At 43.0% G+C, this 18,158-nt stretch overlaps 1 protein-coding gene across 9 annotated transcripts in view; it reads right to left on the reverse strand.

Annotated features, from left to right (window-relative positions):
• Positions 1–2,173: 2,173 nt before the first annotated feature.
• KMT5B (lysine methyltransferase 5B) overlaps positions 2,174–18,158 on the reverse strand; it is a 59,112-nt gene continuing 43,127 nt past the window's right edge. For 8 of the 9 annotated variants that reach the window (XM_063608619.1, XM_034933191.3, XM_034933189.3 and 5 more), the window contains 2 exons: positions 14,295–14,491; positions 2,174–6,490 (listed from right to left, as the gene is read on the reverse strand). In XM_063608619.1, the coding sequence (XP_063464689.1) occupies positions 5,007–6,490; positions 14,295–14,491 (1,681 nt within the window). In that variant the 3' untranslated portion in view covers positions 2,174–5,006. Of the gene's footprint in view, positions 6,491–13,045; positions 13,278–14,294; positions 14,492–18,158 lie in introns of those variants that run through there. The other variant, XM_034933195.4, reaches the window with a different exon arrangement.

Raw genomic sequence — 18,158 nt, forward strand, 5'->3', positions numbered from 1 at the left:
CATGAAGGCCCTGCCTCGTGAATGAATGGATTAATACCGTTATCATGGGAGTGGGCTCCCAATAGAAGAAGTCAAGCCCCTTCCCCTCTCTGCAGCACGGGACGATGCAGCAGAAAGGTCTTCCTCGCCAGAATCGGCCCCTCCATCTTGAACTTCCCAGCCTCCAGAACCATGAACCAAACAAACGTCTATTAGTTCTAAATTGCCCAGTCTGTGATATTGTGATAGCAGTACAAAGAGACCAAGACACCCACTCTCACGGCTTTGATTTTACCCCACATTGAAGACTCAAATCTTGTTCCCTGCTCCAAACCCCAAGAACGTACTAGGTGCTCAAACAACACGGAAGTGCACCTTCACTCCTGCCACACTGGGCCCCAGCTGCTCAGGGCCTCACACTGGTTCCAGCAGTCTGGTGTGCCTGAGCAGGCCCAGCAGCGCTCTGCCTCCCTTCAGCCAGAGTAGACTCAACAAGGTGGGCTGCCCCAAAAAGACCTAAGTCACTGTTTACTGCGAGTCAGCTGAAAACCCCACAAACCTGGCAAGGAGGACGCGGGATCTGGCAACAGATCTGGCTTTTTCAGAACATTACCAAAGCAATCTCTATGGGCCTGTGTCTGTCTTCTGTCCTCCAGATTAGCAGCTTTACAACAGTTTCCATGAATATGTGTTAAGCTTAACGGCCTGGGAGAAAATAAGTGGCAGATGGTGGAGGCAGTGTTAGTGAGCGACCCCCTTTCCCAGTCTTGGCCATTCACACACACTGCCCCTAGCAATCCTGGTACCCTTTCGGAAGAATCCAAATTTACTTTTCAGCCGGGCATGGTGGCTCATGCCTGTAATCGCAGCACTTTGGGAGGCTGAGATGGGCAGATCACTTGAGGTCAGGAGTTCAAGACCAGCCTGGCCAACATGGTTAAACTCCATCTCTACCAAAAATACAAAAATTAACCCAGTGTGGTGGCGGGCGCCTGTAGTCCCAGCTACTTGGGAGGCTGACGCAGGAGAACCGCTTGAACCTGGGAGGTGGAGGTTGCAGTGAGTCAAGATTGTGCCACTGCACTTCAGCCTGGGCAACAGAGTGAGACTCCGTCTCTAAATCAATAAATTTCCTTTTCCCCTGGGCTCTATCATTAGCAAACACAAGTAATGCCCATGTGCTCTAGGACATCAGGGAGGGAGTAAAAGGCTGGAGACCTCACCTTCCTTTGCATGCGAGGGTCACACGTGCCATAGTCACAGGGAGTGCCCTGGAGCTGGCAACTTGCTTGTACTCTGCTCTAGGTGCGACTGGGTTCTGCAGCAGAGTACGCAATGGTGCAGCAGGTCAGTGACAGAAAGTTGACATTTGAGAAACGAGTCACACAAGGGCTCCCGGCAAGTTAGCTGCCATTGGCTATTGGAAGAGTAGAGAGAAAACCTGAGATGCTGAACAAGACTCCTAAGTACTTAACAGACATGCCACGCTTAGCCTTTTTCTATACTGGGAACCCAAGTTTGGGTGGATACTTCAATCAATTAGGAAAAATCAATAATCAATACTTGACTAGTCCCGTGTGTGCAGCACTCACCCAGATTATCCTCATGAGTGAATGCAGCTCAACCAGAAACTTAACTGATGATGGGACCAGGCGTCCGCACTGACCTCCGGCACAGAATGGTGCTGGGTGCCAGGAAAGAGATGTGATTAAGCCTCTTGCTCAGGGATACTCAGATGTTGCACGTTTCCTCTCTCCTGTACAGTCATATTTCAACAGTAAATGGGAGAAAAAAGGACCCAGGCCAGTCATGAGTATGCTAACTTTGACCAATACGGAGAGGGGGGAAAAAAAAAACTCCAAGTAATCAGGAACTATTAATGCGTTTGGGTTGCAAAAGCCTTCGATGTTATTGTGCTCCATATGTTGAGGGCAAACATTTCTTGGGTTCAAGGACTAGGAAGGTATGTAGTTTAGTCTCCCTACTAAAAGAAGAAAGAATGTTTACCCTCTCTTCTCTTAAAAATGAGTGGCACCAGACACAAGAGACCAGGGCCCAGAGAACTCAACACTCACAGGTATTGAAAAGCTTTAGAAACTGATTTTACAAATTGTTTTACATGAAAATTTTGTGGAGAAAGTCACCACTTTTATCTTTTTTTTTTTCTTTTCAGATACAGTGAACACCGGCCAAATTGTTTTAATTTCCGAATTTATTAAAATGATTAACCTCAATACTGCAAGTGCATGTACAAAATATTTGTAAAAAATGTTTTTAATGAAACGTTAAAGAACTTACCTCAAATGCTGAAAAAGTCCTTTTTCATTCTTTCAGTACAAGGAATACATTGTATCTCAAAAGTATTACAACTCAGCAAAAACAATTTATAACAGTAATTTGAAAATGATTGAAAATTGAATACTTTACATATATTTCTATGATCATCTCCTAATTCTTACAATGCCAAAATCTTAACCAATCATTGCATAAGCTCAAGCTAAGAGTTTTATTGAATGCAACCTCTTCTAAACTGGTCAACGGTGTGTGGCTGTCACCATTCCACACGGTGAAGTTCTACAGCAGATCCGGAACAGTTCCGAGGCCCCTACCTTTACCAACGGAAATTAGGTTTCCCTAGAAGGCATCAACAGTGGCTGCTGAGTGCTTGTGCATACCGACTCCTGAGAGGCAGTGATTTACTACCAAATGTCACTGCTTTGAGACCCATGGGAAGGTCGGCCTCCAAAGAGGAGGCCATGATAAAATTAAAACATCATAAATAAGTTACTAAAATTCAGCTGAAAAATGAAGAAAAATGGGAAATGTGTTTTGTCACTTTTTAAGATCGAAATTCCCAAAATAGCTATTGTTGGTATTCAAATAAGGTTTAAGATTTAGTCTCTGAACCTCTTCAAAACACCCCAAACTAAGGTGGGAATACAAGAGGTGACCCGCTGCCCTCCAGCACCTCCAGACACAGGGTCTACCTTCATCTTCCTCAGTGGCAGGGGTTCACATTTCTATGCAGGGACCCCATGAGGGCTGGACGTGCTCTGCAAAGTGCTCCGGGTGCCTCGGACAGGTGCTCCTGAGAGGCTGTGTGGGCTGCCCTACTTCACTGTTGAAGACCTCCAGACGCAGTGAAGGGGGGTGTGGGTGGGTGTGGAAGGAGGTCTACCACATGCTTTCCAAACGCCTGAGGAGTTCGACTGCACCACAACAAACAAGGATGAGACTATGTAAGACTGCAGAAGTAGTTCCTTAGAGAACCAGGAGAAAACAATCTACTTTCTAAAAATGTTCATGAGTCTTAATTTCTATTTGGAACCTATGGGCAATCAACAGTCTTAAGGAGCGTCATTGAAACAATATCCCCCCAAACCTGGAAACTAGTAGGAATCAATTAGTAGTAACAGTAAGCATTGAGATTTTCTCCACTGGACTTTTCATGACCTTCAGATTCCTTTTCATATTTCAAGACATGGGCTACTTTCCTACAGACACTATACAAATCCCCTGAATTGATTTTTACTTAGGAACACTGTATATCAGAAAGTACAGGTACACATTTCCCAGAAATAAAGAGACCTACTGGTGTCAAACACCTGTTACAGATTTATATTCCCAAATTCTCTGTCCAATGATTTGCAAAATAATCCAGAGAAATGAAAAGAACCTGGTATTGAACATAAAGTAGTAATAAAAATTTGCTCATTAAGTTAATTAAAATTAATTTCTCAAAGTGCTTCAAAAAACAAATTAAATCTGACTCCTTTTTGTTTAACTGATAATATAGTCAAAAAAATCTTTGATGTTTTCATAATAAACTAACATAAACTAACATAAGCCAAGAACTCCCACTGATGCAGTGCTTAAAACTATATATTTATAATTTCCTATTTTATTGGCATGAATATTTCTAAACTTAAAAACCTTCCTGGTAAGTTCTTTTAATTTCTTATGACAAAAATTTCTCACAACACACAAATATTTACAACATATACATTGTTTTCAGTTCTTTACATTGAATCTCAAAGACAAACTTTTTTTATAGGTTACCACAGAACAAAAGCTGTGACTCATGTTTTTATTTCATAAACTATTATAAGTTAAAGTGAATAGATTTTTTTAATATTCCTTGTAGCATTTTACAAGTGCAACAGAAAACTTGAAGAACCAAATTAAGATAGCTGTAGTTCATTAGATAAATGTTGCTTGTTGTCATCACGTTGTTCACAGCAAATTTTTGAAAAAATAAGCACCAATCATTCTTGCAAAGAACAATTTTATCTAAAAGGATTGAAAAGAGTTAAATACAAGGTTTTTAATTTACATGACAAGCAATAAATACGCTGTATCGAACCTCATCCCACACACTGCTACCCTCGTACATATAATGAACTGAAAAGTGAGCTGTCACGTATGTCATTGTTTTTTTTTTTTTTTTTAAGAAACCAATCTGACTCCCAACCAATGGTTTGCGATATTAACAAAGGCCACAAACAGTACACCTGGGCCAGCAAACAGTGTGAAACTGACAAAACTCCAAGGGGGAAACATCTAGCAAATAAATCAAAAAGCCAAAGATCATTGCTGGTGATATTAGCATACTAGAAACCCTTAATATGCTGCTACTATGATTTGTTTTAAATTATTGTTTAGTCATATATTAAAGAGCCAGCTGATGCTCTTACAGTTAAAAAAACTGTGTAGCCACATTACTGTTTTCAACGTCCTGTGTGGAAAGTTGCTATCACTGTACAATTTTGCTTGAGCCTTTATTTTACAACAGGGCTTTACCTCTAACTCAGAATTGCACGTAAGAAGGCTATTTAAAAAGTACGATAAAAATTTGCACAAATCAGACTTAAGAATTGAGTCAGTATGCTGTACACTTTCTACAATAGTATGCTGATAAGTGAAGGGACAATAGAAGTGCTGCCACTAAACTTTCAGTTGAGGAATAATTGACTGGAATTTTTTATTTCTTTAAAGTAGTTATCCCAGGTCAAGTTAAGACCAAGAGCTTAGGCATTAAGCCTTAAAGACTGATCTTCTCTTCTCCTTGAAGAAATGTCAATATCTATAGAGTCTTTTCCAACTATTAACCTCAAGCGCTTAGCTGGAGGAAGAGGAATAAAATCGTCTTCAAAGTCATCATCATAGTCATCCTCCTCTTCATCGCCCTCAGAAGAGGAGGAATCATCTGTACTTTCTTCCTCATACTGACTATAGTCATCCACCTCCATTCGAGACTCCAAGAGAGAAAGAGGATCACTGCAGCACACCCCATTTTCATGAAGCCCCTCTGTATAAGACCCCCTATTTTCCTCATCTCGTTTTAGCTGGATTTTTAATTTTGTAGAACTACTGCCTGATCCTGAGTTAAATCCATTATTAAGCTTTGCTACATAGAGATTGTTATCGTTGTCATGGTCTTTGCTTAACTTGATGCTTATTTTGGAAGAGTTCATTCCATCATTCTCTTGGTCATTTGTTTTGCTGCTGCTATCATGACGCCTACGAAGAGTCAATTTGGGAATCCCAGAGTTATTTTCTAGGATTAACTGTGCGTCATACCTTGTGATTCGCCTCTTCTTTTTACTTTTTGCAGTTCTAAAGCTGTCTTTTGTTTTGAAGCTATCTGATGTCACAACTGAACAACCGACGGGTGAAGGAGCACAGTCTGTGTAGCTCACAGGCACGCCCACAGTGCCACTGTGCTCACCCTGGTCAGAATGGGGACCCATCAAATCTGGTACCGCGTCGTCTTTTCCAGGAGAGTCGTGCACTGGAGTAGATTCCTGTATTTTTGCAAACTGTTTCACAAGTTTTCCTTGTCGTGACTTCTTTTTGGACATGCCTGTGTCACTCTTATGACACTTTGCCTCCCCTTTTTGTGCAGTCTCATGAGCCAGTTCTTCCTCCTGCAGCACAGGAGCTGGCTGCGGCTGTTCACCACTGTCGGGGCAAGGTTCCGTCACACTGCTTTTATAGCCATCCAACGTATTTGGTTCAAGCTTGATGTCAGAGGCCTCCTTCAGATTTGTTCTTGTCCTCACTGACCGCCGAGTTATGTAGGTGCAGGGCGAGCTCTCCCCCTGCGAATGAGCACCTCTCACAGGATTCTGTCTGTGTTCTCTCGCCGCGTGTCTAGTCAAGCACCCGCTGGCAACTGCGGCTTGGGCTGGTCCCTCTGGCTCCTTATCTTTTTTAATGGGCAAATTTTTATATAGAACTACTTTAGGCTCTTTCAGTACTAAGTTTCCCATTTCGAGTTTTCTTGAAGCATTCTTTTGCTCCAGCCGCTTGCAATGATTTCTCAATTTTATCTTTGAAAGTAAAGGCTTTGCAGGCTTCTTCAGTTTCTTTGGTACCCTGGAATTATTTATATGAGTTAGCTTAGATGAGGTAGAGTTGGAAGAAGCTGGAATTCTTGACATAGATTGCCTCGTTAACGTTCTGCTCTTGCTATTCTTTTTTACGCCAACTGAAGATTTTCGGTTAGAAGCTGTAAGGTTAAAGAGAAAAAGGTGAAAAGCCTTGGTAACAGCAGAGTTCAAGAAAAGAATGCCCAAACCCAGGCTATTAGCTACAGCACGTTTAGATTACACAAACGCCAACACCACGGCTCCTGCTGCAGATTCTGCCAGCGCACCTGCATTCCCTACACTGCTTCTCTTTGAAGTTCTTTTCTAATTTATGGGGCATCTATTCATTTTCGAGGTAAGTAGTTGCACGGTTAAGGAGCTTTTCACAGCAGGGACTTAGATTCCACTCTAAGCTTCTTAATCTGTCGTGACACTGGCCCAAACGAAAGCTTTCTTCTCCTGATTTAGTAGTTTCCCACATAAAAGATTTCAAAGAAAGTTAACATGGTTTTTTCCTTTCACAGATTCTCCTTAGTCATTTAAAATGTTTCTAAAATCCATTACTCATTAACCTAAAGGAAGTACAGCACTTGGCCATTAACATAGAGTAGAAATAGAATACTCATGGGCTCTAAGGAACAAATTCTATCGCAATGGTTTCAAACAAGAAAAACAGATGCTAAGAACCATATATTATCACTCTGAAAAGTACAGTCACTGCCGAAAAAGAAATGCACTATTCTAAGTTGTCCCCTTCAACTCCGTGAGGAACAGAAGAGGCAACCAGCGGGCTGTCAACTTAGAAGAGCTGCAAAGCTTACTCAGCCCCGTCCCTTCAGTGACGGCCCGATGCCAACAATCACAGTGAAGGAAGATGCATGCTGCTAGAATTGTACACTCTCAGGACAAAGGGAGATCCAACTTCTTTCCTCCAAGGCCAGGATAGAAAAGGGTTACAATGACCCTAATGGTAATGACAACCTGAGTAGTGATGAATATGATTCCATTTGAGAATGAGTGTATTCTTATCCACTGGAATTATACAGAACTACTAGGTAGAAAATATTTTTTAAAATATAAGGATATTTAGATAATTCTTTTGCTACAGAATTTCTTTATGCTTACGAGGCTTGCCTACAAGGTGGATCGAATAGACGTGCCATCAATATAAAGAATAAAGTTGAATGGCTTCTCAAAAGGCTTCATTTGTGACTCAAGCTTAAGCTGCTCCTGTAGTGTCTCTGACCTTGCCACTGACTTTCTGCTATGTTAATTTTTCCTCTGTATTGACATTCCAGACTATTATTTATAGAAGTTTACACAACTCAGTTTCTCAATTACTTAGTTCTTGCAGGTCCAGTTGAAAAACTTCTTCCTAATCAAAACACTCCATTTACAGATTCACTAGAGAAGCCACGATAACAAAACGAATCATCACCACCTCTCATCAGAACAGGGAGGATAAAAACAATAAAACATGGGTAAGCTCAGCACACTGCCCACCCAAGTGAGGACCAGGATCCTGCAGAGAAATCTGTCGCTTTCTACATGCCTCAGGTTGCCAGGGCAACTGCCATTCCTTCCGCCCAGCTAAGCAAGTAAGTTACCATAAGTTCAGTTTTTATTGAGAGAGGAGCAAGAATGCATCACAACATTCCAAAAATATCAAACCACCAAGAATAGAAGGCTCTGCACCTGAGGTCAGGAGTTCGAGACCAACCTGGCCAATATAGTGAAACCCTGTCTCTACTAAAAATACAAAAATTAGTCGGGCACGGTGGTACGTGCCTGTAATCCCAGCTACTGGGGAGGCTGAGGCAGGAGAATCACTTGAACCTGGGAGGCAGAGTTTGCAGTGAGCCAAAATCGCACGATTGTACTCCAGCCTGGGTGACAAGAGTGAAACTTCCTCTCAGAAAAACAAAAACAAAAACAAAGACGGTCCTGCACGCACAGACTGGCTCATAAATGGCTTCAGGGTACATAAACCAGCAGAATTCACAGCAAAGGGATTCACAGTTTGAACCAAGAACATACTTACACATGTGGGCTGCTACCAAGGTGGCGCCTCTTTTTAGAATAGTAGGAGTGGTGAACTTTGAATGTGATTCAATTTGAGAACGAGTGATTTATTATCCACTGGAACTATACAGAACTATGTGATAGCAAATTTTTTTTAAATAAGAAATTTAGAAAATAAGAAAAAATAGGGAACTCTTCGGCTAAAGGGTTTCTTTATGCTTGCCTACAAGGTGGACTGAGTGGACGTGCTGCCAATATAAAGACACTAGTGAAGAAAGGACTGCACTGCTTGGCTTCCCTTTGCTTGGCTCTCTCAGATGTGGCTACGATGAACCTTTGCTCATTCTATGCCTCCTCAAGGACTAATTTATGACCAAACTTAGTGGTTTCCAACCTTAGATTTCTCCTCTTTCCATTCCACTCTCATGACGTACCTGCAAGCACCCTTACACAACACTCACATCTATGTCATATTCTCAGCAGCAATCCCCGCCATCTGGATCCAGCCTGCTCCTCCAATGAGACAGCCTTTGGTGATCTGACAACTTCTTGTCGTCAAACCCAGCACACACTCCTCAGCCCTTCCCTTTCTTCATTTCTCTGAATGTGACACTGATAACCACTTTTTCTTGAGAAAACCTTTCTTCTCTTGGCTGTCAAAGAGAGCGCACTCTCCTGGTTCCCTTCTCCATCCCTGGCACCCTCCTTCATCGGCCCCTTAGACTGTTCTTCTTCAGGTCTGTGTAGTCCTAGGCCCCAGGTGACAAGCACCCATTCTCGCACGGCTATTACCACTTACAGGCTGACAGTTCCCGAACTCTGGCCAGACCTGCTCCTAACTTACAGAACCAGGTCACCAAATACCGACTGTCTCTAAGCCCCTAAATGGAACTCACCATCAAGTCTCCTGACGACGTCCCCTTTCGAGGTCTCCATCTTGGTCAATATCACCACCACATGCCCAGCTGCCGAAGCAGAAAGCTGGAGGTCCTCCTTGACTCCTGCTCTCCTGAACTGCCTCACCAAGCCAATCACCATGTGCCGTGGAGTCCACCCCTGCAATGTCACTGCAACCTGTCTACTCTTCCCTGTCTCGAAAGCCACAGCCTCCTGCATGAACCATGGCAGTTTTGTTTTTCCTATTGTTTTCCCAACAATCCGTTTACCACCACATAGCCAGGATGACTTTCCTAGTGTATCATGCAGCCTCTGGGCTTTAAACCTTTCAGCAACCTAATGCCCTAAGAATGAAGTCTAGAATTTTAACCTGTGCTCACATCTCTTCTTCTTAGCCTGTACTCGCCATGAAGAAAAGCTTTGACTCAAACTCCCCTCTGTCTATAGAGCTGTCTGAAAGGCCCTCTGCTTTGAATAGGCTTCACTTGGCCAACTTCTCATCCCCCTGTAAGACTCAGCTTAGGCAACACCTCCCTGAGGGAGCCTCTCGGGACTTTCTCTGCAATGCCTTTCCTATGTCTTCTCACAGCACCCAAGAAGCTCCTTCCTTGGTACTTCTTATTTTTACCCGTTGGATGACTCCCATTTTATGGTGATTCTGAATTCAGCTCTCCCCATCCCATCCCTCCTTCCAAAACATTCACTGTTGACAACAGAAAACCAAAGCACTTGTATGTGTTTGTGTCTAAACTAACATAAACGCTCCATTTTTTAGCACAAAATGGGTATGTATTTGATGCTATGTATTACATCAACACAGAGATTTCACTTACATGTTACCAATGTATTCTAATTTTGTTTGAAAAGCATTATCTCATCAAAAGCCCTGTCAAAAGGTATGCTCATCAAATCAAAGGAAAAAAAAGACAGGCAAAGAATTTGAGAAATGTGACAAAGATGAGGACCCAGTAGAGTGACAAGAGTCCTTCACTGTCCAAAGAAGCTGCACTGTCCTGGCAGGGGTTGAGAATTTCAGACAGTGAAGGCTAAAGGAGGAAGACAGTGGCCACAATGACAAACTAAAAGTCAATGATTTTAAAAAGTCCATCAAGAAACCAAGGACTATGACCTAAGTGGGGTCAGATGCACCTGTGTTTGAGCTTGCTGTGGCACTTATATGCCTCGTATGACTCTTCCCCTAGGGGCTGGGACAAATCTCAAATACATGGACCTGGACTGTAATTTTAGGTGGGGGTACACATTCTTCTCAGCAATTACTACATGCTAGGTGCTGTGCAAAATGGCCACATTCATCCTAATGAACGCCGTTGGAAGGGAAAGCGATTAAAGCTACGTGAAAACCAAGCTTACACGGACTAGCATGCCTAAGGTCATCCAGCTGGTGAATGGCAGAGATGGGACTTGTTAGGCCTTCCTGAGCATTAAAATCACGCTTATGCTGCCTATAAGGCATATACAGAAGAATTATGGTGTTGGCCTCAACTTACGGGTAAAGGCCCCACTGCATGACTATTATGGTCATTTCAGGGTGTCCTCAAAATCATAAGGCAGGGTGGCACAAGACTTCCAGTCAGACAAAAGAGCTGTGACCGACACCAAAGCCTTCCTGAGCACTCAGGCCGCACTGGAAATGCACAATCAGCGTGAACTAAGATAATACAAGGGCCACAGCTGAACATCTCCAGAGCTGGAGGATCCAGAAGGCCTCTGACAGGACTTTAAAGACCTCGGTCTCAAGGAGTTTACTTGGCACAAGCAGCTTTCATCTGATGTGACTAGCACAGACTGCCAATGGCTACCTGGAACGGGGTGTTAGAATTTGGAAGCAGCCTGAAGGCTCAGCAGAAAAGTGTTCAGATCAACTCTTGACATGAGTGACAGGGCAGGAGTGAGGAGCAGCGCCCCAGCCTCTGCATCTAGGACAGGTGCTCCATAGTTAAGATCAACTTCTCCCTCTGGCCGATTCTTCTGGGGCTTGTCCTGACTTGTGGCACCTGCAGAGACCCGTGTCCGCATCTTCACAGACCGCTCGCGAGCCTCTCTCTGGTCTCACCTTCCCTATCACAGCACTAACTTCAGAGGGGGCAGCCCAGTCAGCGAGGCATAAGAGGCCTGAAAAACCAGAATCCTCCAGTCCTGGCATTCTAATTCAGACCTGTGGACTGGATTTGTGAAAACGGATTCCTTGTTGTCTCTACTTCTGGATGCTAAAGCAAAGTCACACCGTAGCTCTCAAGGTACTTTCCGAAAAAGCACCTGTATGGAAATTTTTCTTCCAACTACTCAGAACATTTCTTTATACATGTGTTCAAAGAAAGCAGTTCCTCTATCAGCTGCTAAATTCTAAACGAACCACAGGATAAAGATGAGCAGCCGCACAGAAAAAGCACTCCGCAAACACATACACAGCACATGCACCCACCACCCTGGGAGGAGGGACTGGCAGTGCTGGCTTTCCTGCAGGATGTGGCTTCCAGAACCTTTCTTTCAGACAGGTGGAGGGGATGGCTGAGACAAACACCAAAAGAAATACAGCCCAAGAGAACGCATGTAAGAACTCAAGAAATCCTTATGTGAACATGACTTAACATACAATGGTCTCAGAGACAACTAAAGCCTTGAGCTCCTTCAGAGAGAGCACTGAGCCATGCCTATCCACTCTGCCCATGACCTCATAGTCAGTCATACTGATCCTTGGATTGCTCCAATCATGCTGCAGAAAGGGAATTTGAATAAGCCAAGCACCCCAATATCAGCAGTCCCTGCAAAATGTGCACCTTTCTTCTGTAATGCTGAGACTTCAGCTTAAAGCGATTATTCAGTCCCTCTGAACTTGAAAGCCTGCGCCTCCAGTTTGTTCTGCTTATTTGTGCACCTGTCTTATCCTGGAGCTAAGTAAGGCATAAGCTCCCTGAGGAAAGGGCCCAAGTCTCAAACATCTTTGTATGTCTTCAAGAACTGGCAGGGTTTCAGTAAGTATTTAGTTTGTTAATATATATTCCCAAATATTTGGTTTAATAAATATTAATAGTTAAATATTAGTATACCCAACATCTTCCAAAAATTATTTGTATTCTTATCTTTTAAACTAAGTAGTATATTGAGTTCAGTAGCTATACACCAGTAATAAAGTTACTACTTAAGCATAAAACACCTACATCACATAGCCATTCAACATAGGCAACTCTGTGGCTGTCTCCATATACAGATGGCAGCACGAACCTAAGTGTTTTTGTTTAAAAATCACAGGTCTCTGGCCGGGTGCAGTGGCTCACACCTATAATCCCAGCACTTTGGGAGGCCAAGGCAAGGCGTATCACCTGAGGTCAGGAGATTGAGACCATCCTGGACAACATGGTGAAACCCTGTCTCTACTAAAAATACAAAAATTAGCTGGATGCGGTGGCACGTGCCTGTAATCCCAGCTACTTGGGAGGCTGAGGCAAGAGAATCGCTTGAACCTGGGAGGCAGAGGCTGCAGTGAGTTGAGAGTGTGCCACTGCACTCCAGCCTGGGGACAGAGCGAGACTCCGTCTCAAAAGAAAAAAAAAAAAAAAAAGACACAGGTCTTACTATGTTGCCCAGGCAGGTCTCAAAACTCCTAGGCTCAAGTGACCCTCCCACCTCAGCCTCCCATGTAGCTGGGGCTACAGGTGTGCCACCATGCCTGGCTTTTAAGTGTTTTTATGTCTGCATTTATAGAATGGGCTTCATAAGTCTCCAGTTTCACCAAGGAACCAGACTCAGAAAACAAATGGTCGTTATGCTGCATTTATTATGAGAATCAACAGTCAACAGTTAATGATTGACTAACTCTTGTTGTTCACTCTGGACATTAACGAAAAAGACTGGAATAGGGCTACAGCGCTGCTTTTATGCTACACGGGTTATGCTTGGACTCTGACTCCCAGCAGCAGGTAGATTCAGGAATTCATGGCAGTGACATTCACCATCATGGGAAACACCTTCCCTTTTCTTCAGGATTCTCTGTAGTGGAAGAGAGCACCCAGTGTTGGGCTGAAAACATCTGAAAGTAGGGAGAAGAACCTAAAATAATCAGTATCTCAGAGGGCTCTAAGGTGCCAAGAAGTCTCACTGGACATTTAAGCGCCAACAAAGGCATACTTTCGGAATCGCCAAGTCAAAACTTTCTAATTTCTGTCTCTCTCAGAGACAAGTGAGACTCAAGAGTCTACTGCTTGAGTGGCAACTACAGAAAACTGGTGTTACCCAGGAAAACAGGAGCAATTAGAAATGGTTCCAATATTTCAAAGCTCCGCAAACAGGATGTGCTTTCCTTTGCCCATTTAGGGTTTCTTCTCTTTCCTTTCTCTTTGTTTAGTCTTCGTTCTCTTTTTCAGTTTCCATCAGATCTTGCCCCCACACACCAATGGAATCTCAGAGGTTGCTTCTTTCTCCTTTCCATCTTTACTCCTACTTTCTGGAGTAGCCAATACAGCATGTCACAATACGGCACTGTTCAAAATGCTCCTCTATCACAATTCTGAGTCTGGTACTGGTGGTCTGCTGAACTGAGTCAGTTCGTTTTGAAAAAGGTCAGCAAGCAATGAAAAGGCCAGAAGCTATGAATTCCCCAAGTCCATCATCTTTTCTAACAAACTGGCTAGGCACTGGAATGTATAGAGTCTAATAATTCTACTCAGTCCTTTTGTCTTCTTGCAGGACTTAGCGACATCATCACAGTCTCTAACACCTTGAAAATGTTTAAAACATATGATGACCTTGGAACATATGATGAAGAACTCATATCCAGTTACCAAGGTATTCAAGAAAAATAGTCTAGAGGACGGTACTGAAGTTAGAGGTGGGATACAGACTGTGCCTCTACTCAAATCACGTCTAGAGCCTTGAAGTGCGGCCAAAGCTCACAAGTCCCAGTCTCTCTGAGTATTTAAAAGTTTAAAACTACTGAAGCACATTTTATAAAGCAAATTGTGTGAAAATACTTTTAAAAGATATGCTTATCAAATCTCCCTTACTTACTTGCATTGTTTTTTTCCTGAGTGGTATCTGCATCAGTGTTAGAGCTGACAGATTGACTGTCTGAATTTTTGCTGCTGTCACCTAACTTTTTAAGCCTATTTAAACGTTTATCTGTTTCTCTGAGTCCATATTTGCTATTGATAACAGGAGCAGGCGCAGGCAGTCCCACTCTGGATTTAAAAGCACCAGTGCCCCGTCTGAAAGAGAAAATAGCACATGTTAAACAAATAGAACACACTTTCTTATAATAAGCTTAACTGCTGAGGGTACTTGGCTACAGGTTAACAGATGTGATGAGCTGCTGAGGCCTTAATCACCACTGGAAACCGAAGACTAGAACTCACAAAGGAAATTAAGTATCTATATTATAAAATTAACTTTAAATCTATATTTAAAATAATAAAACAACTTGTTATGACTATTATCAATCATTAATTGCCTATGAGAAACTACCGGACCTTGTAAAATTTTTTCCTTTTTTTTTTTTTTTTTTTTGAGACAGGGTCTCACTCTACCGCCCAGGCTGGAATGCAGTGGCACGATCATGGCTCACTGCAGCCTCAACCTCTTAGGCTCAAGAAGTCGTCCTACCTCAGCATCCTGAGTATCTGGGACCATAAGTGTGTAGCACCACCACCAGCTAATTTTTAAATTTTTTTTGTAGAGATGGGGTCTCACTATGTTGCCCAGGCTGGTCTCCAACTGCTGGGCTCAAGGGATCTTCCCAGCTGGGTCTCCCAAAGTGCTGGATTTACAGGCGTGAGCCACAAAGCCCAGCCCTTTAATAAACATTGCCAGATTATTTTGCCAAAGGGGTAGAGCAAATCATGGTCCCACTAGCATGGTGTGAGTTCCTGCTTCTCCACATCCTCATCAACGGTACATTGTACTCCTTAAATTTTACCAAAGTGGGCCAGGCATGGTGGCTCACACCTGTAATCCCAGCACTTTGGGAGGCTGAGGTGGGCAGATCACGAGGTCAAGAGATAAAGAGACCATCCTGGTGAACATGGTGAAACCCTGTCTCTACTAAAAATACAAAAAAAAATTAGCCCGGCATGATGGCAGGCGCCTGTAGTCCCAGCTACTCGGGAAGCTGAGGCAGAAGAATTGCGTGAACCTGGAAGGTGAAGGTTGCAGTGAGTCGAGATCGAAACTTACACAGAGCAAGACTCCGTCTAAAAAAATTTTACTTTTTGCCAAAGTGATGAGTGAAAATGAATACCTAATCTTGTTTTAATCTCATTTATGGCCATTTTTTTCCTATGAAGCATCTCTGCATCTCTTTTTCCTTTACCTTTTTTCCTATTTGACTATGTCTTTTCCTTATAAGCTTACAGGAGCTTTTTGTTATTAGAATTTTTTTTTTTTTTTGAGACACAGTCTTGCTGTGTCACCCAAGCTGGAGTGCAGTGGTGCGATCTTGGCTCACTGCAACCCCTGCCTCCTGGGTGCAAGCGATTCTCCTGCTTCAGCCTCCTGAGTAGCTGGAATTACAGGCGCGCACCACCACATCTGGCTAATTTTTGTATTTTTAGTAGAGACGGGGTTTTGCCATGTTGGCCAGGCTGGTCTCGAACTCCTGACCTCAGGTGATCCACCTGCCTCAGCCTCCCAAAGTGCTGGGATTATAGGCTGAGTCACATGTGCGTGGCCTTTGCTTTAAATTTTCTAGAGTAAAATGTGCAGTACTTATGAACATATTACAATTACTACTGTCAGTACAGTGTAGCAGAGAAACATGCTTCAAATGTATCCTGGAGTGTCTAGCGCGACTCAGTGTCTCTGCACACGTGATTCCGTCCATTCTCACTTCTTCATGGAGCCTCTTCCTTTTACCCTCTGGCTCTCAGCACAGTGTGTGTGTCCCCTTCACTGAACTGCCCTGACAGCTGGCACTGTGCTGGTCTTGTTTATCCTGCATGCACTTGGCCTAACATTAAGTAACTGTTCAGTTAATATGTAATGAATAATGGAATGAGCTCCTAGATGCATCTTCCCAGCTAATTTCTGTAAAGGCAGAAACAATTTGGTGTTTATGAGAACTTCAAGAATATATGCAGCCAATCTTGAATTCAAACTGCTCAAACAGTCTGACAATAGCCATGGCCACTATTCTCCATCATGCTGTTCCATTTAAAAAGGACTTACACATGTTTCTGTCTACTTCTCACACTAACCCTGTGGAGTAGGTGGGATTATCCTCATTTTCACCAGTGAGAAAACAGAGGCTCATGAAAGAGAACTAATCTGCTCAAGGAAAATGACTATACCTGCAGTTCTAAACCAGGGAAAGAGCTGTTTCGGTGTTGGTTTGGAAACCTCAGTATGTGGTTAGGTGTTTTCAGGACCGCCTCCAAAAACTTCATTATATATATTTACTCTATTCATTCATTTACCAAATATTTATCAAGGACTTACTATGCACCAGGGTACTGTTCTGTATTCTGGGGATAAAGTGGAAAATGAAACAGATACAAGCCCCTGCCTTCATGGAGCTCATATTCTAATGGGAAAATAACCAGAAACCAATTATTGTAGTTAACATTTGTGTATTAACTGTGTGCTATTCTACATGCTTTACAGGAAATAACAAATTTAGTCTTCACATCAACCCTACAAAATAGGTTCTGATGTTATCCCCATTTTACAGATGGGGAAATTAAGGCACAAAGCAGCTAAGTGACTTACCCTACACATCACATAGCTAATGAAATGTAGAGTTGCAGGATTCCAACCCAGGCAGTCTGATTTCAGATGATAGGCACTTAACTGTTATACTGTTTCCTCTACAAAATGATTTTGAAGAATTATTGAACTATAATTAAACTGCTTTATAGATTAAAGGGTATTCTCTGGACTGGTCCAAGATCTAACCAACATGTGAATAATTTTTATGTAGAAAAAGATAAATTTTATGTCCCTCTGCCCTGGTAAAAATTCAGCAGCACTAGGAACTGGTTTTCTGCCACATCTTTATGGCAAGGAGCCCACTCAGTGCTGGGAGAGGGATGGCTACGGTAGCACTGTGACTTGATGACTCCGTCCTCTCTCACCACACAGTTGGAAATCCCTGGCTATCCAGAAAGGAGGGAAATGGCAACTGGGGTATCTGCCCACTGCAACCTCTAGGCTGGCTATTTGTAGGTGTTTTAAAGTGGGAGAAGTGACACTAATAACTCTGATCATAACTCCAAAAGCAATATGAAGTGGAAAGAATGAGGACTCTGAAGTTAGGCTGACTGGGGTCTGATACTTATGTTCTGGTACTCGCAATGTGGGCACCTCCTAGCTCTCTCATGAATATCTGTGAGAACTGAACAAGGTGGTGTGAGTAAAGTGCCTGGCACAGTGCAAGATGTGCAAAATGGACTCCAGGTTTCCTTCTCTGTGGCCTGTGTGGTCTGTACTGCCTTTGAGGGGACTCTTCTGCAGCCCTTGCCTGCCTGAGCCTGTGACGCTCCCTTCATGGTGCTCTCACATACAGAAGTCACTATAATGAGCAATATGAACTGGTGGTCCTGCCAATGAAGATCTGGGGGATTTCTGTAAAGACTCCAGGACTCTTGATGAGACATAAGAAGAGGTTCCTTATTGAATGACTGATATCAGGGAACAACTCTTAAGAACTGTGAAACCAAAATTCCAGAAGACACAGCTTGATAATATGCAAGACGACTATCAGTGGTGAACTCCACTTGACATTTTGAGTAGCGGCAACCCCATTCTGGCATTGCGTGTGTGCATGTGTGTGAGCTACTAACCATTCTCTCCTTAAGCACATCTGTATTCTGGCCCACTCTTAGCTGGTAATATTAAGATTTTAAAGGGAAATTTTAAATTTATTGAGGGACATTCCAGTGT

This window comes from Pan paniscus, chromosome 9, assembly GCF_029289425.2.
Source record: "Pan paniscus chromosome 9, NHGRI_mPanPan1-v2.0_pri, whole genome shotgun sequence".
NCBI lineage: Eukaryota > Metazoa > Chordata > Mammalia > Primates > Hominidae > Pan > Pan paniscus.